General features: G+C 53.8%; 1 protein-coding gene across 2 annotated transcripts in view; it reads left to right on the forward strand.

Moving 5' to 3' along the window:
* Positions 1-22,739, forward strand: part of HIVEP3 (HIVEP zinc finger 3) — a 535,004-nt gene that overhangs the window by 503,713 nt on the left and 8,552 nt on the right. For both annotated transcript variants that reach the window (XM_070468342.1, XM_070468343.1), the window contains exon 7: positions 16,949-17,124. In XM_070468342.1, coding sequence (XP_070324443.1) covers positions 16,949-17,124 — 176 coding nt within the window. The remainder of the gene's footprint in view (positions 1-16,948; positions 17,125-22,739) is intronic.

Consider the following 22,739-nt stretch of genomic DNA (forward strand, 5'->3'; position numbering starts at 1 on the left):
TGCTCAAATCCTCACCAAAGAATCCTCACCTTTCACCCTCTTCCTTGGGTCTCCTCTGCCTGGTGTGCCAGGAAGGGCTGTCCCAGTGGAGACAACACACTAAAAGCAGCCAGCTGGGCTCCCCAGGTGTTGGACCTTCTCCCTAGTACAACCGCGAGACTCCTGAATGGAGTCAAGCACTGGGTTCCTGCAGGAAATAGTAAGGAGGAGGTTGGGGTTCCAGCAGGCTATGCACACAGGCCTGGCCATGCGCCTTGGGGAACCCTGTCTACACCCCACCTGCTGGGTGGGCCTAGGTGCCGTCCCTCTCCTCTCGAGGAATCAGGGTGCTTTCACCCACACCATGCTAGGAAGGTTGCTTCCGTCCTCCCAAGAATCCTTCATGTGTCTTGTCCCCTCCTTGGACTCTTGAGCCTTTGGCTCCCACCCACTTCGGCCCACTGCATAGCACCTATCCGGTGAGAACCTCCTGCAGGCTGTGATACAAACCGTCGGGGTGATTTCAGGCAGCTCCCACAAATGCTCCTTATTACATTTGTCATGTTTTATGCTAATGTGTGTTAGGAAGACGTAACCACGTAACCAGCATGTGAAACCTGTGATTTTGTGACTGTGAGCCCTTGGGGCAGGAACTTTGGGCTTCTGCTCAGGCAAGCCTGTCTCTGAGCTCAGATGCCTGGAGGGCCCGAGGCACCTGGCTCGGAGAAGCGTCACTGCAGGCCTTTATGCGATTCATGGGAAGATCACTTCCGGTGGGTGGGTCGGGTTGGGGGATAATTGGGAGGGAGGCTGGGCACACTGGTCTGGGTTGTCGTCTACAGTCTCGAGGAAGATCACTGCGCCTGGAGTCACCCTGGCTCTGCCCCGATGAGCTGTCTGATCTGGGATGAATTATTAGCCCACCTGTGCAACTGCTCCTCTTCTGGGGGGTGACTGGAACTCCGCTTCCTGGGGTTGAGGTGAGGATTAAATGAGAAAGCCTCGATCATGTGGCCCCAGTGGCATGGAACCAGTGTGTGTCTGGAGATGGAGTCTGGCATGCTTGGAAGGACGCTGGTCAGGCAGGACAGAGGCAGGGATGGCGGCGGCGGGGAGGAGTCAGGAGTGTGGCCTCTGAGGCTGGGTCCTTCTCCATCACTGCTGGGTGTGTGACCTGGCGCAGTCACTCAGTCCCTCAGTGCCCCCTTTCTCATCTGCTGAGTGGGGAGAGCTCTGCTGACACAGCCAAGGGCTGTTCTGAGGACTGAACACACAAACCTGGCAGCTCGGTGAGTCCCATTGCTCTGCTCTGGAGCCTCCTGGCTGGCCTTGCACACACAGCTGTTGACCAGGAGGCTGGGTGGTGCGCAGGAAGCACCTCTGAGGGTGCAGCGGTGAGCTGAGGACCAGGGGCGGGTAACAAAGGCAGGGGGCTGGAGAGGGAAGATTCTTCCAGATGAACGAACTGGCCCAAGGCTAGAGGCTTGTGGTGCTGGTGAGGCTGGAGGGGGACAGGAGGTGCAGCGAGTGGGAGATGAGTAAGCTGTGGAGGGGCCTGTGATGGGGTCATGGGGTCACAGGTGTCAGTGGGGGTGGAGAAGGACCTCTGTCACTTTTCCATTAAATGGAGAAGGCCATATTATGCATCCCAATTTTTTTGTTATGGGAATGCACAAATGAAAATAACTCTTAAATTTTATAGACACTTCATGCACTAGGGCTATTTTTAAATCCCCTGTTATTCCTATAACTCCACTAGACAACTGGCCAGAAAGCCTGGCTCAGCAAGAGCCCTGACTGGCTCCCCAGTTCCCTCCAGAGCACCCCATGTTTGAGAGCATTCCAGTGGCCCCAGACCACTTCCCTAGGTGCCTCTCTCTGCCCCAGCCCAACCTTCCAGACATCCCAGGCTTCCCTGCCTCTGCTGTTAATCTTGTTGTTCCCTCCGCGTGGGCCTCTCCTCTTCTTTAGCTCCACATCCCCACAGTGGACTGTCCTCAAAGCTTGGGTCAAATGGCCCTGTTCCATGGAGGCTCCCAGTCCTTTCCCCAGCCTGCTGCTGCCTGCCATACTTCACCTCCTCCGAAGCCCCCAGACCCGCTGTCTCACCTTATCTTGACTTGCATTATTTTCTGTTTGGTTCAGACAAATACATGTTCCCCTTCATGGCCAGCCTTAGAGCCCACAGGCAGGGGAAATCCTTTTCATAAAATGCACTTAGAGTTCACAACTGTACATTTTAAAATGTAGGCAGTGAGCTGATCAGCATGATCTTTGGCAGGCTGAGGGCAGATCTCTGCATCTCTGGTCTCAGTTCCTCCATCTCTGGAGCACAGACAGCCATCTCTGCCTCCCAGGCTGTTGTGAAGCCAGAAGGCTGGAGGACATGTGCGGTACCTGCCTCCGAGCTCAGCAGACACCGAGGAGAGCTGTGGGAAACCTTAGCAGGCTCCGTTCTCATCCAGCCGCTCTGAGCTGATTCTACATCTCATCCGGGTGTCATTCTAACCACAGGATTGCCTTCTTGGCGACGATTGCTCTGGAAGGCACTTCACCTGCTGTGAACGGCAGATGTAAGTGACGCTCCAGGGCCAGTGTGCTGAAGAGCTGTCCTCAGGCCTCCTGGAGAGGCTGTGCGCTGATTCAGCTCTCTACCTGCGTGAGGCCTGGTGCGGGGAGATGTGGACTCATGGGGATGGAGCAGCCTTTTCTGAGGAGCTCACACCCAGTCTCGTCAGCCCCAGCCCCACTTTGGAGTTGGGAGTCTCTGGCCGACATAGTCCTGGCTCCGCCGTCAATGTTAGTCACTCAGTTGTGTCCAACTCTTTGCCACCCCACAGACTGAAGTCTGCCAGGTTCCTCCGTTCGTGGGATTTCCCAGGCAAGAATACTGGAGTGGATTGCCATTTCCTTCTCTGGGGGATCTTCCTGACCCAGAGATAGAACCTCTGTCTCCTGAGTCTCCTGCTTGGCAGGCAGATTCTTTACCACTGAGCCACCTGGGAAGCCCTCTGCTGTTAATGCCTGTGTGAATTTGAGGCGGGGACCTCAGGCAACTTACTGACCTCTGGTGACCTCTGATTGAAATGCAGGATATGACCCCCTGGACTGAGCCCTGTCCCCTCCAACAGTCCCCTTGCAATCCTGTCCCTCCCCTGCACCCTCCTGCCCTCCCATCAACCTCTTCCACCCCCTCTGCAATAATAGCAGCCGTGGCCTATTGAGGGCTTGCTGTGCCCCAGGGACAGAACTCAGCACTAAGCCCTTCACAAATATAATTTCTAATCCCATCACCCCTTGCTGAATAGTGTACACACACACACACACACCCATTCTTCAGATGAGGGGGTTGAGGCTCAGAGAGGCAAAGGAACTTGACATGGTCACTTGGGTAGTGAGGAACAGAGCTGCAATTCAAATTCAAACCTCTGTGGCTCCAGATCCTGGGTTCTTCTCTTCACAGCCCCCTGCCACTCACTGGGGACCCTGCTTTGTGCATCTTCTGATTCTCAGTCACCTGCATGGCAAATCCCAGTTGAACCCTGTCCCTGCCCCTCCACATGCCCCTGGCCAGGCCCTGAGTGGACCCCACTGGATGTTTGTGGATAGAGATGATGGTGCTGGTGGTGGTAATGCTACCCCAGGGCCCGTGGTGATGGGTGGAGCTGGCAGGGGGAGGTATCCTCTCTCCTTGCATAAAGAAGACTCTTTGGAGGCTGTGTCAGAAGCTGTAATCTTTTGAGGCTTGCATCCCCAGGGTGAGCACTGGAATGAACAGAAGAAAGGAAACCAGCTCCCAAAGGTGAGGGCTGGGAGGGGCCGAGAAGAGTGGAACATGACGAAGGCCACAAGGAGATGGCCCACTGTGTGCTTGGGGTGTAGTTCCCAGTCCTTGAAAAATATCTTCAGGGAGGTTCAGAAGCTTCTACTTCCCTTTACATTAGATGATTCCAAAAGAGCCGTGTCCCTGGAGGCCAGCACCTCATGTTCATTCTCTGGGTTTGCTTTTTCACGTCCAGTGCCTGATCATGGCCAGGTTCACTGGACTGGAGGCAGATGGGATGTCCTCTGCTATCTGGTCAGCACATCTTTTAATTTCTGACAAGATTTCATAGACATGGCATTTCTGAAGGATAACTGAGCCAGTGGTGGCAACAGTCTGAACTAAATGTACGAGCTCTGGAAGATTTCAACAGCCACGTTGCTCACCCTGCCTCCCTCTATGCAAAGTGCCCATCTCTTCTATCATGCTAAGAACTATTCAAAGTATTCAAAGCTTTTAACCAAAGAGAGGATGAGATGTGATCAGCCAGCAGGAGCTCAAGCCGTCCAGGGACCATTCCTGCTTGTGGCTGTGCGAAGACCTCAGCCCCATCCTCCAGTAGTGAGGACCCTCATTTGGCTACAGCTTCGGTCAGTCATTTAAGGTGATGGGTTGGTGAAAGGCTACCTGTAAACATAAAGCTCACATGGTCCAGTCTGCCAGGCCTCCAGGGAAGCCTTGTTTTCTGTTTTTCAAGTGCAAATAACCAAATCTCTTTATTCTTAAACTCAGAATTTCTTCTAAAACTGTTGGCCATCTCGCACCTCTATCATTCTGATATAAATCTGACAGTTTGGTTAACTTCACTGAGGCTTTTATTGACCCTGCATTTTCTTTATTGGGTCTTGATCTTTCATCACACTGATTTCCATTTCAAAAGCTGTCTCTCATGGACTGCTGGAGTATAAGTGGTACAAACTCCCTGTCTGGTGGATCATGTGTTGTAGGAGGAACAAATGATGGCTTCAGCCATGTATTCAGTATCCAAGTGTGGATGCTGGAATGCTTCATGTTCCAAGTCAGCAATTCCATCTTCATCACTGGAATTTGGTCCTCACCATCATCCCCTTGCCTATAGTCTCAGAGGGCTTCCAAGGGCTTCAGCATCCTCATCAGCATGTTCTGAATTCCTTTGCAAATTTGCCTGTGGCCGGGGAGGAGGAGGGGATGATGGAATTTCAGCCCTACTGCTTCCTGTATCAGCTGGTTGGTATATGCCAGGGATTGACATTCCACTGGCATCTTAGCCCCAAACCATGGCTTCCCCTTTGAGTTGGGAGGGAAGGATGTTTCTATGCTTCACAGTCTATCAAAACTGGGGACACTCGTTTTCCTTACTTTTTTTTTTTAATCTTTTGTCCGTGCCACACAGCATGTGAGATCTTAGTTTCCTGACCAGAGATCAAACCCAGGCCCCCTGCATTGGCAGCACAGAGTCTTAAGCACTGGACCACCAGGGAAGTCCCTCCTTACATTGTTAAAAATTAAACCTAATTGTGATGAGCGCTCTCAAGGCAGAGTGCTAGACAGCAGATCAGATACAGATTGATCCCCTGCTATGTGCTAGGCACAGTTCTAAGCACATAACATAAACTAACAAAGTTAACCTCACAATAACCCTGTGAGTATATACTACTACTTTCAGTAGTTTTTAAAATTGAAACAGACCATACATACAAAAGCTGTCCACATCATAAAAGTACAGTCTATGAGCCATTACAAAATGATGTATAATTTTCTATAATTACACAAATTATGTCCAGTTACCCCCAAGTCAAGAAACAGTACATGATCCTCATTTTACAGATGAAGCAACTGAGGCACAGAGGGGTTAAGTAACCTGCCCAGGATCACACAGCTAAGGGGTTCAGCCAAGAGGTATAATAATAAAGCCATTCCACAGCCACAGTGAGCTGCTTTGAGTCATCAGCACCAACCCTGCCATGGGATAGCAGCATGCTCAGGGCCACACACCTGGTGGGAATGAGGCAGGATTTGAACCCCAGCAGTCTGACCCTACCAACCCCCCAACCCATGCCTAACCACTGCACTCTGCAGCATCCCAAACTAAGCAGGTGGATCCCAACTTCACCACGCTGTAGCTGTGCAACCTCAGACAGGTCCTTTCACCATCTGAGCCATGACCATATCCTTCCTTCCTGTTTTGTCACCCTATCCCCCTGCAGGCTGTTTGCGGCTGGAGCACCAGATTGGGTACTGTGTCCATTTAGATTCCAACTAGACCCACCTCAAATCCAGCCTCTCTCCCATAGGAATCTATTTTGCCCCAAACCTGACTTTTAGTCTGTGCTTACACACTATCCATGGTGGGGGCTCATTACCACTCAAGCTTGCTTTGCTCCAAGTTTGTAGCTCTGCGGTTAAAACATTCTTTTTTAAAATGAACCCAGATCTTCCTACCTGTCTTGGTTTTGCCTGTGGACTGAGCCACCTCCCAGGAGACTGGCATTGATTATACTTGTGACCCGAGGCATCTGTGGACAGATTTTCTATGAGCCTGGTTTCTCCTCTACTCCCAGCTGGTAGAGAGCAGATCTGCTCAGAGCAAGAGCCAAGAAGGTCCCTGCCATCATGGGACAACTAGAATGGAACTCTCTTCTCTTGCCCTGTAAGATCTGAGTCTGTAAGTCTGGGGCCCGAACACACAGCCTCCTTGTGGGTTCTGCAGGTTGAAGCAGCCAGTAATGCCAGCCGGCCCCTTCATGAAAAGAATCAGTAGCTACCCTGGTGCCTTCATGTATTTGGGAAAACCTTGCTGTCATTGCTGCGGCTGCTGCTAAGTCACTTTAGTCGTGTCCGACTCTGCGACCCCATAGACGCTGTCACGACCTCACAGCTGTTCCCCAGCACAGAGACACCCGGCGTTCATTGTGTGAATCTGACATAGTTCACAGCCTTTTCTTATTTGCATCTTGAGGCATACGTATCTCTGAGCATTGAGGAAACCCTGAGGTTCCCCAGGGCATGGTGGCACAGCGCCTCATAGCCACTGGCCTATAGGCATTGATCAGGCACCCAGTGTCTGCACATATTTCATCAGCTGCTATCATAGATGGCCTTGCCTTGGTCAGGCTCCCCTCAACTCACCCTTGCACGCCAGCCTCAGGGGGCACTTCCAGAGCACAGCTGTAACAGAACACCGTCCTCATCCCCTCTGCCTGCAAGACACAGGCCAGGCTTCTGTACCGGCCCCTGAGGTTTGTCCATGCCAAGGCTTGATTATAATTCCTATAATAAATGCCTACCACAGAGTAAACACCCCACAAATGCTAGCTGTTTCTTTTTCCCTGACAAAAGAAACACCTCTGATCCTGGCTGACTTTCTTTTTGTGCTTTTTAGTAAAGAGTAAAACATGGATCCAATCTCCAGGATCTGGTCACTTCCCCATTCTTGACCTGTTTCCTGTCTGGGGAACAAGGAAGTGAAGCTGGGAGAGCTAGCCAACCATAGTCCTGCGTCAGGCTGGACTGGCTCCAGTCACAACAGGGAGCCTCTGGGTGCTCTGGGGCATCCCATTTTAAGAGGGACAACCTGGAGGGGTTGGGAAGGTCTAGGGAGGAATCTGGAATCCATCTTGAGCACATCTGTTTGGGGCTTGGAGCAGAGGAATCTTGGGTGGAGCAGCATCCTTTAGGGACCATCATGTGCAAGAGGGCTTGCGCTGAACTGTGCTCAGACCACAGAAGGTCCGCTTTAGCTTAATTAAGGGGAGATCTGCCCGGAGTGGAAGGTGCTGCCTGGGACACCATGAGACCCCAGGTGCCAGAGGTGGATGTGCCCAAGAGGGGGTGTGGATGGGCCGCCCTAAGAATGACCTCATCAGAGGGGGCACGAGACCCCTCCCACCCAGGAAGTTGAAGATTTTTAGATCATTCCCAGCATGAATGTGCTTTCACAGTGATTTTCAAATTGATTTTAAATTCACGTAACTCTTTTTTACAAAGTTCAGTTTATATAGATTCCTATTCTGAAAAACAGCTGAATGTGATGGGGCACATGGGGGCCCAGAACCCTGCTGCTCAGCCTCCCCTTCCATAATCCTGAGCACAGTGTGAAAGGCCCTGCAGGTCAGGGCCTGTGAAAGGCTGGGGCACCCCCATGTAAATGGGCACCTTTAAGAAGTCCACTCCTTGTTGGCAGTTTCACTTCTCTGAACACGACAGGCCCAGCTTCTGGCATCCTGCCTCCTTCCCTAATGTCACCGTCTGGTCGGAAACAGGGCCTTGGCTGCATTCTTTGGGCCTGAGCTGGTTTCAACCCAGGCTGGGTGCCTGCTCTCGATAGTTCTTAGGCTTCTGCACTCAAGTCATTCACCGCACAGCGTCTCAAGTTACCGTATTGATTCCTTTGAATAAAAGCCACCTCCTCTCTTTAGACCTGAGTGCTGTGTGTCAGACACCTGAGCTGCTGTCTTCAGGGCAGCTGATGCTATTTGCTGATGTCCCCCTAGAATGAAAAATCACACCAGAAAAATCGAGAAAACAGCCCCAATGGCACAGATGCAAGCCTGCAAAATAGTCATGGCCTCCGTGGTGGGAGTGCTTCTAAAAAATGTAAAGGAAGGCTTCTTGACCTGCCCTCCCCTCCTGTCTCTGTTAGGCAGCATGGACTCCGGGAGTCTGTGTCCTCTTTCCTCTTACCCTTGCCTCTGCCCCGCCTTGGGCTCCATACAATTACAAAACCATCCCCCAGCTTCCAGGCCTCCCAGCGCACTCCATCCCCCACCCTGCACCAGATGGGGACTCCCAAAACAGGAGTCTCCCCAGTCAGATCCGATTCACCCACAAAAGTCACCTGAGACCCACCCGATCCTCCATGGCACTTTGTGAGTTGTCTGTGTTACGGGTTCTCTGTCTTTATTTTACCACCTTTTAAGTACCTGTTATTCATTCTGGAGACCAAGGTCAGAGTCTTATTTAGCTTTGCCTTTCTGGGCCAGGCTCAGACCAGGCCTTTGTAAGTATTATTGAGTAAATACACGGAATACTGCTTAAAATAGACCCTGCGCTGTCAGGCTCTGAGCCTATGCTTGTGTTACACATGTGCCGAGGAATTCTTGGCACAGCAGGTCTGTCCCTGCACCCCATGTTAAATGCCCCGACTCCTACTGGCTCAGTGGTAAAGGATCTGCCTGCCAATACAGGAGACCCTCAATCAATCCCTGGGTTAGGAAGATCCCCTGGAGAAGGAAATGGCAACCCACTCCGGTATTCTTGCCTGGGAAACCCCATGAACAGAAGAGCCTGGCAGTTTATAGTCCATGGGGTCGCAGAAGATTCGGACATGACTTAGCAACTAAACAGCAACAACCCCAGATGTCATGATGTGACAAGATTTCTGCAGAACCCTGACAAAATGAGAGTCTGTAATGTGCCCAGAACCATGTGAACTTCCCCCATGACCCACAGCTCAGCTTCCCTAGTATACTTGTCACCAAAGGGTGTGTTCCCAACCTCTTGGCAACAGAATATTTTTAGCAGATACACAGCTCAGTGCCACCTGGCACTTGCTTCTCTTTCCACAGACATCCCTTCCTTTCTGAGCCTCACCCAGAGAGCAACAAGTCACTGCAGACAAGCTGGTGGGCTCACTGTGGCCAGACCTCCAGGGGGCCAGTGACCACCGGGAACCAACCCTGAGCCTCGCTTCATGGGACACAGGCTGCCTGCAAGCGTGGGTTGCCTCAGAGGAACAGTGTGCACATTTCTGTTCGCATCTTCCTCTCCTTTTACATGATTATACCCAGGCTGTGTGCCCCTGGGGGAAAGTGTATTTGGCTACAAGATCATAATAAAATCAGAATTTTGACAAGACTTTAAAATGTCCAAATCTGGAGAAGAGTTGAGAATTTTTAGGATAAACTATTAACAATATATGAAAACGTCAATAATATACATTCAGAACAGCCTCCTCAGAGCTCAAATTAGGAAGGTCACACTGAGGTCATTGAATTTATCCCCCTCATTCAAGAGAAAAATGAAGTTTGGTGGAAAGAGAAGTCATGAGTTTAAAGGTCAAGACAGGTATCTACTAGCCACATGACCTTGGGGAATTTACTTTGAGCCACAAGTTTAGCTCTGGGCTAAATCTGCCTCTCCTATTTTGCTTGCCTGAAACTGTTTTTTTTTTTCCATTTATTTTTATTAGTTGGAGGCTAATTAGTTTACATCATTGCAGTGGTTTTTGTCATACACTGATGGGGAATACATGAAACTGTTTTTTTAAAGAGGAGATTTTAAGTCTTAGAATTTCATAGCAATTAAGTGCTTGAGCTTTGTAACATGTGACCTTGGTTCAAATTCTGATTCTGTTAACTTGCTGTCTATGTGACCTCAGGCAGGTTACCGAACCTCTCTGTGACTCTATTTTCTTATGGAGGATGATTAAATTCCCTGTGGCATGGGGCTACTTTGTGGTTTAAATGAGGAAAGGTATGCCAAGCATTTAAAATAGTGTTTGGTACCCAGTAAGAGCTATCTAAGGGTATGCTAATATTATTATTATTATTTTTAATCTGGATTTGTGGTTTTCTTGAAAGCCCAGAAGATCTGACAGCCTCATACAACACTTGGCTGGAAAGGTGTAGCCACTCTCCCTTCAGAGAGAGACTGTGCCCTGCCTTCTAGCTCACTTCAGTCCCAACCTCTCCCTCCTCCTTGTACCTCCTCCGTTTCACCCAGTCGTGTGGCCAGCTCACCGCTCCTCCCCAACACACTCCCACCCTTCTAGTGCCCTGAGCCCCCAGTGGTCAGGAATCAGTATTTCTGTTTATTGGATAAATTTAGAGGATAAACAGGGCTTCCCTGGTGGCTTAGACGGTGACGAATCTGCCTGCAATGCATATGACCCGGGTTCGATCCCTGGGTCAGGAAGATCCCCTGGAGTAGGGAATGGCAACCCACTCCAGTATTTTTGCCTGGAGACTCCCATGAACAGAGGAGCCTGGCAGGCTACAGGGGATCACAAAGACTTGGACACAACGGAGGGACTTTCGCTTCTTTTCAGAGGGTAAATATACCCATTTTACAGCCCTGAAAGCCCCTCTGTCTCTGAGCTGCCATAACCACTCATTCTCTCCTGCTACAGGGCCTCCCAGCCTGGCTTCTGGGTGAACAGCACTAGTCACAGGGCGCTCACCACCTCACAGGGCAGCTCCACTGCTGAGTCTTCATCTTATGCAGAGTCTAAGAACAACTCACCTATCACCTTGCCCAAGATGCCATTTAATTTCCTCCACACCCCCTCTTCTGGAATCCAGAGCAGAAGGGATATGCCATCTCCTTTCAGAGCTGTGCGCTGAGTTCCCAAGTGCTTGGGGAAAACTTCAGGTTTCAGAAATGCCTCCAAAAAGGCTGGAGCCACAACCCAAGGGGTCACGTGCTGAATGGCCAGAGTCAGGCAGCTCAGCATCTCCAGTGGCAGGACTGGAGGGGAAGCTGCTGAAGGCAGGGGGTCAGACTGTGTCATCCCTAAGAGCACTGGGGGTCAGAGCTGGGTTCCAGTTCCTGCTTCACCACTTTCGAGCTGCCTTTGTGACTTTGGGCAAGACACTCAACCTCTCTGTTTCTGTTTCCTTCTCTGTCAGATGAAAATAATAAGACTCTCCTGATGAAGGGACTGTGCAAGATTCTCTTTCTTTTCCTTTGAATCTGTGAGTCTCAGAGCTGTAGTATAAGAATGAAAACAGACCCAGAAGATTCTGGCAGTTCCACTCCCCTCCTGGCAGCCTCACTCCCCTCCTGACCCAGGGCAGTGGAACAGAAAAGCAGCTTCCAGGCGAGGGTTCGGGAGCCCCGGTGCTGAGTAGTGATCCCAGGCCCCCACAGCCCTGGGCCTCAGGCAGTTGAGCTCAAGGTCTCTCTAAGACATTTTGGAATCCACAGAAACAGCTTTTTTTTTTTTTTTTTTTTAAAGACAAAACCAAGCATTTTCCAGACTGGCTGACATCCCTGGCTCATCAGAGCAGCAGAAGACAGGCAGGTGGTAGGGATCAGACAGCCGTGAGTCAGCTATACCCAGGCAGTGAACTGTCTTGCAGGCTAGGCACAGGCAGGGGGCCGGGCGGGCACTTCCTCTGTGGTTGAAGGGCTGCCTCAGCTGGAGGATGGAGAGGCCAGCAGACCTGGGAAGCAGGACCATGCCCCTGGGCACCCCACCATGCATTTCTGGCTTCCTTCCCTGGCTCTTTGCAGGGCATTTTTCTGCAGCTGTCAACACCCTCAGTCCCACCCCGAGCTGGCAGCCTTTCAGGAAGACTGCAGGAGAGCAGTGCTGTTCTCCGCTGTCTGCGGTCTTACAGGCCCCTGGGCACCCCAGAGAAGGAAGGTGCTAAGGAAACCTTGGTCAGCATCACCTAAAAGCATCCAGGCAGCGTCTGTGCAGGGACAGGGGACGAAGTGGAAAAGTTGCTGATGGTGTGATCTTGGTCACATCACTTGAACTCCCTGGGCCTTGGTTCACATTTGTATAAATGGGAAGTGGCCAAGGGCTGGTGGGAGGACTGAATGACCTCAGGCCTGTGGCAGTGACTGGTGCATCTAAGGGCAAAGTTTGACTGTTTTCGCTGGAAGGGAAGTGATTTCACCAAGGTCGCCCAGCACGTTCACACAGGAGCCGGGACTCAGACTCGGTTCTCATGCTGACCTCGGAAATGGCAACCCACTCCAGTATTCTTGCTTGGAGAATCCCATGGACAGAGGAGCCTGGTGGGCTACAGTCCACAGGGTCGCAAAGAGTCGGACACAACTGAGCGACTACACTTTCTTTCACTTTCTCTATGCACAGAGGGGTTCCTACCAGAAAGTAGGGGGTGTTCTGCCAGCCAGTCCACCATAGTTGGGAGGGACTGCTCATGTGCCGCGTCCATGGGGAGCCCACAGTGTCAGACTGAACTTGTGCTCAGAGACTCGTGTTGTGGGAGCTTCTTGACTGAGGGTCTCTAGTAGACACGAGGAAAGAAGGCCCTGGCTTGGCTCCCATCTGTCCAGCAATGCCTACCGAGCACTTGCAGGGCATCAGGCTCTGTGCTAGGCCCCGGGGGATGCACCAGTGGATGAGGCAGACGTGTCCCCCCCCACACCCGTGGGGCTAACAGGGACTACCCTGTGAGAGTCCACGACAGGACACACAGCTTGACAGGTGCCGTGAAGGAGGAGTGAGTGGGACCCCCAGGCCCATGGGGGTGTGAGAGAGGGCTCTGAAGGAAGGGGCCTATTGGCAGATCCCTGAAGGAGACAGACAGACAGTAGCAGGTGGTGGCGGGGGTCGGGGGAGGGAGGGTAGGGGGAGGTGGAAGGCCAGAGGAAAGGGACTCGGAGGCAAGGGATGACATTTGGTGTGGTTGGTGGAGAAGTGCCGTGAAGGGAAGAGCTGGAGGGGTAGCTGGACCAGGAGGTGCGTGAGGCCTTCAGCACCCGCTGAGTGAGGGGCGGGGCTTTATGGAGCGCAGTGGGAGGAGCATTGAGTGGACCCTTGGGCTGGGAGGAGCCGCAGGATGGGCAGTGTTTGGGGAGAGTCCCCTCTGGCTGTCTTGAGAAGAAAGTATGCAGTGGTGCAGGAGAGAGGACTGTGGCTGCTGGGAGGTGGGCCTCCCTGGAACACATGTCGCATGTGGCGTTGACAGGCCGTGGTGATGGACTGACCGAGAAGACTGAAGCATGTGGAGGCACCAGGGACGCTGGCCTGGCCACCACCGGGTGTGCATGCTGTTTACTGACGCGGGGACCCAGGAGGCAGTGGTCCAGGTGCGGGGCGGGAAACAGGGTTCTGGGAATGTGGGCCGTGAGGTGCTTGGAGACCCCCGGGGAGACGCCAAGAGGGCAGCTGGATGTGCAGCAGAGTGGTCAGGGCTGGAGAGACAGAGGAGCCATGAGCATCCAGGGGGAAGGTCAGGTGTGTGTGGAGGAGCTCACCTGGAGGCAGGTGTGAGGGGAGAAGCGTGCAGGTTGGTACTGGCGGGGAGGGTGGGGGTGCAGAGAAGGAACTTGCCGAGGAGACCCAGTCACCAAGCCAGCAGGTATCTCCAGATGGCAGGCAACAGGGCTGACAAGATAAAGCTACTGTCACTCAGATTTAGCAGCCCGTGACATTGACAGGAACAGTCAGCAGGGGAGCTGGGCTGGGCTGGTGAGGAGGCGTGACTGCCAGCAGGACAAGGGAAGCAGGTGGAGCGGCGGCTGAGGTCTGGGGGGCGGGGGCTGCAGTTGCTGGGTACCAGGAGAACTGAGCTCGCATGCACAGTGGTGGGATGTGTCCAAAGGTGGAGGCCTGAAGCTGCTGGGGAAGGGGTGGGATCTCATAGGGAGATCCCTCTAAGGGACCATTCAGCCTCCAGCACAGACTGGAGGGACTAAGCCTGGGCTGGGAAGGGGAGGAGGGCCCAGCCCACCCCAGATAGCTGCCCCACACCTGTCCCTGGACTTGGTCCTTTGGGAACCAACAAGCTGCATGACCCCAGGACTGGCCTCTGAGGAGCAGAGAAGTCAGAGGCTCCAGGCTGGCCAACCAGAACTGCCCCCTCCCAGTCCTGGGACCCCAGGGGCCACCCTTCCCCTGATCTCCATCGCCTGGACCCTGTTGACTGCCTCCTCCTCTCACCTCTTTTCTCTGGCTCCCAAATCACATTTGCTCCTGGCTCCTTATCAGGATCTCTCTGCTTGGGGGTGGCTTTTGGCACCATCTTTCTACCCACCCTTACCTTTGGGTGCTTCCTGGGCCCTCTCACTGTCCTTTTTCTGTTTTCATACTCTCTTGAGTAGTCACCTGCCTCCTCAAAAAGCTACACGTCCCATCCTGAGTCCCATGGAATTCTGGTTGTGTGTGGACATGTCTTCAATTCTCTCATGAGCATCTCACATTCAGTAGTTAAGGACTAGAATCCTGTACCGTTTCTCTCTAAGCCCGTGGCTGGTACCACTTGAGCTAGCTAAGTTGAAATCTTTGTTACCCCTGCATGGTGCCCCCTGTATCATCCAGACAGCCACCAGGATCTATAGATTCTACATCCAGAAGGCTTCGAATCCCTGTCGTACAATACGTGTGTCTTGTACCCAGATTCTGTTTCTCCTCTTGCAGACCATTCCCCATGGCACCAAGGAAGTATCTTCTGTTGAGACTTTATGTTTACCTTTAAGACAACTTTAACCAAGTCTCGGCTTTTTGGCATGGCATTCAAGGCTGATGATGATCCAGTCTGCCCTGCCCACCAAACTCTCCAGGCATCTTAACACTTGTGCCTTTGTTGCTGGGGTCCCTGCCTGGGGTCCTGCCTTCTTGCCTCCATCTCTCAGCATCCTCTCTAGCCCCTCTCAACCCAGGCTCCTCCCTTGTGCTCCCCAGCAGGTTGTGCACCTTCCATGGAGTGTGACAAAGCGGTGTCCCGGGTTGCATACATGCCTTCTCACCCCACCCCCCGAGTCACGGCACCATCCTTGGAGGCTCGAGCAGAGTCCTTTCTCTGTGTACGTGTGTGTCTCCATTTGGGCACCCACCTGTGGTTTAAACTCGCTATTGAGGGAGAATGAAGGGGCTGAGAGTAGCCAATTTCGATGGACTGTCTGCCTCCTTCTGAGTTGTCTTATGTACAGAGGGAGGCACATATGCGGTAGAAATTGGGGCAGCTGTAGGCCTGGGTGGGAGGGGGTGAAAGACAGGGACCCAAAGGCTCCATCGTGGTTGGAAGTGAGAGGGGAGAGGCTGTCATGGAACCTGCAAGCAGGGCAGAGTGGAAGTGGTGTGGTGTGTGCTTGCGTCTGAGCGTGAGTGTTGGTGATCACTGTGCCTCTGCCCACCAGGTCCCTCCCTCAGAGTCCCCTCCTGCAGGCCCATCCTGGTGACATTCTCTCAGCTGTGAGCTGATGGTCCCAGCGGAGCAGGACTGAATCCCAGCCGCTGTCACTTCCTCACCTTCCCCTACCCCAAGTCCCCTCCCTGCCTCTCTGAACCCCCACCCAGAATCTGAGCGCCAAACCTCCTGGGTGGGAGGGAGATATACAGGTGAGTGTGGACACAGGCAGGCCTCCTGCTGGGCATTGGCGGCAGACTCTGCAGGCTGAGAAAGCCACACCTCTCCTAAGGTGCCTATGCCCTCGGATCCTGGGCCTCACAATCAGAAAGCTCTTCTCCTGGAATTATGCCAGGATTTCCTCCATGGGCCCTGCCACAGCCTTCTCATCCCTGTCAAGACACTCACACATCTACAGCATTAGGTCAACATGGCGTTCTGAGGAGGACGGTATCGAGTGAGCTTGTGGGACTCATGTATTCCTTCTAAGTGGAAATAAGAGCATTCTGATTCATGGCCAAGAGCACAGTGGCCCTGAGGCCCAGCAGGCAGGCCGGCCGCCCCAGGAGGCTCCTGCAGGCTGACGGTACTTCCTGCTAGGACCCCAGGTGATCCCCGGAGAGAGGCCAGGTGGCTGGAATCTGGGTCCTGAGAGCTTCCTGCTCGGCTCAAGACGGAAAAGACTGGAGAGAGTGCTTTGGGCCCCGGCTGTCTTGACTCTGAGGACCAGGAAATAAAGCGCCTTCCGCTCTCCCATCCCGTGCACGTCTGGCGGGCCTCTGAGCGGACTGTCTTGGTGCTGGTCGCCCCTCGTGGGGGATGGACAGGCTCTGGGGCAGGCAGATTCAGAAGTTCTGTCCCTTTCTAGCTGTGGAAGCCTCGGGCTCTCCGTGGTGGTTGTGACTGAACGTGGGCAGGTGTCCGGCAACAGGGTGAGCACTGGCTCAGTGGTGGCTGCCGGAGCTGTGGTTGTCATCTATTATAGTCTTTCTGTTACATGGTGGCCCGGAGCGGCTGCTCTTTGGAAGCAGAAGCTGGTGATGAGGCTGGATCTGGGCCAGAGACCCTCTGTGCTCCTGTGGCTTCCCTCCCGGCCAGGAACACCAGGGCCTGCTGCCTCTGAGGGACAGGAAGGGGGGTGCCCCCACCCCCCCGTCTGAGGACAGGGCAGGTGCAGGGCTCCATGGTGGATCCCCCACCCCTGGTTCTCTCTGCTCCGCGTCCCCCCTCCCCCCGCCCCTAAGAGCTGGATGAGGCCAGGAAGCGCGTGCATCTTCTGAGGTGGGAACCTGCCTCCTCTCCTCCTTTTTTGTTACTTTACCATGACGCCTGTTGCTCATAGGTACAAATCAAACGAAGAGTATGTATATGTGCGAGGCCGCGGCCGAGGGAAATATGTTTGTGAGGAGTGTGGAATTCGCTGCAAGAAGCCCAGCATGCTGAAGAAACACATCCGCACCCACACTGACGTCCGGCCCTATGTGTGCAAGCACTGTCACTTTGCTTTTAAAACCAAAGGTAAGAGACGGTCAGCGGAGCACTGGCCCTGCCCGCTGCAGGGAGCTCCCCTCTGGGAGCTCCAGCACAGAGCCCGGGGCCTGGACCTCTCTGCCTGGGGCCTGAGCAGCCCTGATTTCTGGGCTCCCCAGTTACAGAGCAGCCCGCTGCAGACGGGGCAGTGTCACCGTCGGCTGCCCAGCCTGTCCTCTTAGATCCCACACTGGCCCCATCCACCCTCCACCCATGCGATTCCCACCATGGCCAGGCGGTGGCACTCTAGCGCACAGCTCCTGGTTTTGTATTTGATCTCATCACCCCGCTTCCTTTTGCATGTCTCCTTAGCCCTTTATCCACCGACCTGATGAGTTCCAGCATCCACACTGGTCACTGCCACTCTTGAGTTTGGAAATCCATTCCACCCCGAGCCACTTAACACACTCGCATGGTCACTTCTCATGCCAGACTTTGCCTCCACCTCGCCTCACTACTCAGTCCGTGTTCCTGCTCTGCCCAGCTTCTCCGCAGCCCTCAGCACTGGGCTGGGCTCTCCCCTCACCCTGACTGGCAGCCCCTGTCATTCCTGCCCTGGCCACGCAGCACCTCAGGGTCAGCTCAGGCTCTGGCAGTCACCTGTGAGAGGAAGGCGGACTGGCCGGTGAGGGTGTGAATCCAAAGGGCTGTGTTGGATGATGCGGGCAGCCACGGCCGCTGCAGCCACCCAGGACCCAGGTGTGAACCAGTGAGGCTGAGTCCGTGAGACTTGGACCGAGCTATTCTCTGCTCCTTCCACGGGCTGCTCCTACAGGGCAGGAAAGGCATGGTGACCCACTTCTTCTTTCCTGGTAACCGAGCAGACCAAGGTGCCTCCAAGGAAGGCCTGGGCTCTCAGCAGCCCTGGTGGCTTCAGCCTCTTGTGCTTGGCAGATTTCTGGCTCAGGGTTTGAACACGAGGGTCCTGCCTTCTCCTTCGGGCAAGTTGGGGGCTTCCACGACAGCTCCCTCCAGGGCCACATGTTTTTTCAGTGGATGCAACTTGAGAGCAGGTTTGGCTTTGGTGCCCGTTAGCCTTCCTTCTGTGGGTATAGCTGCTCCCAGAGAGAGAGGCTGGGTGGCTTTGAGGAGGCCGCTCTGGCCTTTGAGTCTTCCTTCTTCCTCCTCCCGATCCCTTCCCTTCTTTCAGCACTAGGTTGGGGGCACTTTATCTCACCCCCTCGCTCACGGCCCCCTCTCCGACTAGGTGCTCGTCTCTGGTCTCCTGACCCCGTCAGCCTGTCCTCCTCTGTCCTCGGCACCATCATTCCCAACTGGAGCTCGAATTTTTCCGCCAAGGTTTTGATTTGGAAACAGGCGACCATCCTCCTTCCTTGCCCTGACCCTCTTCTTTCTTGGTGTCTCATCAACAACAGTTCAGAGGGCCCAGAGAGGACCGATAGGCCTGCAGCCCGGCTGTGTGCAGGACACTCACCTAGCAGGCCTCAGCTCTAGTCCTGGGCTCCATGCCCCACGTACCTGCCTCTGGCCTTAGGGGGCCATTTGGGACTTTCTGGAGGAGAGAAATGGAAATTCAATAATTGGATAGCCATTCACCAACAATTCAGATAATGGTCTTTGACTCTGAATGCCAAAAACCTTTTGTCCAAGCCCCCCCCATGAAAGTAAAGAAAATGAGTCTCCCCCTTCCTGCCCCGCAAGCCAGAAATGACTGTTAAAGCTGGAGCTATAGCTATCAGCTAGGACCCCTGCCTCTGGGGCATAACCCCGGCCACCTTCTTCTCTTCCCCTTGTCTGGAAGGACTGGCAAAATCAGGTGGCCAACCAGGTGGCCTCCAGAGTGGATCTCTGCTGACCCAACTCCCAGGCCATCCAGGGGACCACACCATCCTATCCTCAGTGTTAGGAGCCCAGTCCTGAGAGCACCCCCTAACCCCCCAGCCCAGGGCCACGCAGAGCTGCCCACCACCTCGGAGAGCCATCATCCTGCATGTGAGACTAGAAAGATCCACTGAGCCGAGTCCCTGGCCAGAGCAGTCTCCCAGAGCAATCTCTTTTCAATTCTCTCTGGGTTTATTGAGAGCAAAGGCCTAGTCTTTTTCCGGCAAGTCTGAGAGAGGTCTAGGTCCCTGACAGGAACACCCCTTTTCCAGGAGACTCCTGCATTGGAAGCCACACAGCTGAGCTATCTGCAGTCCCTTCCTGGGTCCCCCTGAGCCTTGGAGGGTCCAGAGCACATAACCTGCATGGAATGTCAGCAGGCCCTCTGAGTGCCAGAGGGCGGAGCCTGGGATGAAACCTGGGGGCGGAGCCCTGAAGGCCCCGCCCAGGAGGATTCCCTCTCACCCTGCGATGGGGCATGTGCTGAGCTCTGCCAAGGCTCCTAGAACCTCTGAAAGACAAAAACCTTCCAGAGCCAGAGCAGTGAGCGCATCTGAGATAGTGGAATCTCAGACTCTGGGAGGTAGAGAGCGGCTAGTATGGGCGGTGACAGATGGAAGCAGAGCCAGCTCACTCTTGGCTGTCTCTGCACGAAGCAGGAGAGTGAGGGAAGCCATGAGACACTGAAGCTCTCCTTACTCCCCGGACCCTTCAGCCATCAGCCCAGATACCAAAGGAGATAGCCTTCTCTCAGGGCTCCTGCCTCCATCCAGCTGCCTCCATCTCCTCCCTCCCCTCATCCTTGGGCTCAGGCTGCACGAGAGATGAAGCTGGGCCCGGCGGTCCTCAGGGCCCTCCGTCACCACTGCCTGGCTGCACCGGCTAGAGAGCCTTCCTGTCCGTCTCTGTCTGCCTGTCTGTGTCTCCGTCTCTGTGTCAGACGTTGTGACAGCAGCTCCGGTTCCTGGGTGCTCGCACCAGCTTGTCTCAGTGAGTGAGGCCGGGGAAGGCCCACTGGGATGTCCCTGTGGAGGTCTGGGGTCCTGTGTCCTCTTCTGAGAAGGTTCCCCGAGGCCAGCAGAAGGGCTGTGCTGGGTACAGGCCCTTGCGCCGATCGCCTGCGGACCGAGCTGGCAGTTTGGAGCAGCCCTCAGTGGCTGAGGGAGGGTGGTTGGTCAAAGCCCAAAGCCAAATGGGGTAGACACGGTCTTCAGCTGATGCTCTTGGTGGAGGATCCACCTGTGTTCCAGACGTCCATCATTTCCATCCGCTTGCCTTTCCTCCTTCATTCCAGGACTGTCAGGTTTGGGATGGGGGAGCTGGGACGATGGCAAAAAGTTGTGAACTCTGCTTGGATAGCTGAAGCTCTGACCCTTGACAAGGAAATGGTGTCCAGACCAAAAAAGGCACCTGCGGCCATTTGGTTCGCCTCCCTCAATTCGCAGAGGAGCAGGCAGGCCTACAGAGGGGATACTCAGGGAGGGTGCTGGGTAACACTTAGGGCTGCACATCCACCCCTGTGTCCCCATGGCCTATCCCAGCAGCCACTCAGACTCCCAGCTCTTCTCTACAGCCTCCGAGGCAGGGGCAGAGGAGAAGCTGGCATCCAGGGGCTGCCTGGCACCCTCTCCTGGGGTTGCTGAGCCCAGACAGACTGGTGAAAACATTTACATCACAGCCATCATCTCAGCATCTCTCTCTCTTCCACAGCCAGTGTGTGGCTGTGGCAGTCTCCCAGGTGCTCAATAAACACTGATTGTTGGAGGCGGGGGGTGGGGGAGCACACAGTATGGGAAGGAAGGAGGCTCCACGCAGTGGCATCTGCTCTCTGCCAGGCACGCTCTGCGGCCACTCTACCTGTGTTTGTTCGTCAGCTTCTCCCAGCATCCCCACGAGGTAGGTACAGCTTTACAGTTGCAGAAACTGGGGCTGAAAAGGCTAAGACACTTGCCCAAGAACACATAGCTAGCAAGCGACAGAGCCCAGAGTAAGACCCAAGGCCACCAAGCTCCTCCATGCCTTGGTCTGTTTCACCAGTATGGAGCACGCAAGGCACCTGCAGTCCTGAGACCTGGCTCCAGACAGGCTCTGCAGTAACTGGTCTCGTGGCTTTGGCTGTTTGCTTCTCCGTGATGGTGAGCAGGAGCTGTCCCAGAGCATCCCATCTCCTGAGACAGCTGATTATCTCATCCAGTGGCATCATAGCACCAGGGCCAGGAGTCAGAACAGAAGCAGGAAGACCCTGGGCCTGGTAGGGGGTGGGTTACATGGTCTGTGAGGTTCCTCCCAACACTTTACTTCTTTCCCACTTACGGTTACTATGCACCCATAGTGTGCTCAGCACCTGACTTGGTTAAGTAAGAGACCCAACCCTTCCAGACAGAACAGGTCCAACAATAATGTCATAGCCAAGATGAGCAGTGTGGCTAGTCCCCTGGGGTCTGGGGTAGTCAGGGAATGGCAGGCTGGTCTCAGAACCTCAGGGGACATTTGATCTCTCTGGCCTATGGAACACCCCCCGCTGCCTTGACCGCCCCTTGACATCCTGCTCAGGCTTTGCCTGCTCACAACAGTGGGGGCAGAGGCCCATGATGTTAGGCAGGGACGTTGGGGATCCTCTGGCCCTGGGATGACTCGAAGTTATGACTCTGCTCCCCATTTGGCCAGGAGTAGTCCTCTTGCCTGCAAAATCCCACGGACTGAGGAGCCTGGTGGGCTGCAGTCCATGGGGTCGCTACGAGTCAGACACGACTGAGCGACTTCACTTTCACTTTTCACTTTCACGCATTGGAGAAGGAAATGGCAACCCACTCCAGTGTTCTTGCCTGGAGAATCCCAGGGACAGGGGAGCCTGGTGGGCTGACGTTTATGGGGTCGCACAGAGTCGGGCACGACTGAAGCGACTTAGCAGCAGCAGTAGCAGCAGATCCAGGTTTCTGTCCAGTTAAAGGAAGAAAATCTGAGGGAAGGATGGAGTCACAGACTTAGGACTAGCAGGAGGGAAGGGGAAAGAAACAGCTTCTCTCCATCTCTGCTGCCCTTGACCTGCACACCTCAGGCAATCTCAGCTTAAGGCTCCTGTTACCTCTGAGCAAAACCCTAAGGTTCCTTAAAATTCTCCAAATAATTAAGAAAAACACTTTCATTCATGCATGGGTGCTCTCTCCCTAGTCACCCATCCATCCTCCCATTTATCCGTTTCTGCCATCTTCTCATCCTAAGAGTTTGTCTTCCTGTCCATTTGTTTTCCCATCTTCCCCTCTCATCTGCTTCTCCACCTCTCCCATTTGTCCTCCCACCAGTCCATCCTTCCATCCACCTTCCCATTCTTTTATCCTCCTGTCTGTTTGCCTTCCCATTTGTATGTGCTGCATCCATCCATCCATCCAACCAGCCCTTCTCCCACTTGCCCAGGTCTCCTTCTTTCCCATTCTCATCTTCTCATATGTTTAGTGATCTATTTTCCATCTATCCTTCTATTTATTTTTATCCTCCATCTGTCTGTCCATCTGCTTATCTGCTTGAATATCCCACCCATCTGTCTGGATCCTTCCTCTTCATCCTGTTTGTCACTCCATATTTCCTCTTACCCACTTCTCCATCCATCCATATATCTGTCCACCAATCTTTCTTCGCATCTGTTCCTGGAGTCCATTCTTCTGTCTTTCATCCATCTGTTCAAACCTGCTAATAAGATGAGTGAGACAGAATACCTGACTCAAGGGCCTTGTGATTTATTATATGAAGGACCACATGGAAAC

This window comes from Odocoileus virginianus, chromosome 5, assembly GCF_023699985.2.
Source record: "Odocoileus virginianus isolate 20LAN1187 ecotype Illinois chromosome 5, Ovbor_1.2, whole genome shotgun sequence".
Classification (NCBI taxonomy): Eukaryota; Metazoa; Chordata; class Mammalia; order Artiodactyla; family Cervidae; genus Odocoileus; species Odocoileus virginianus.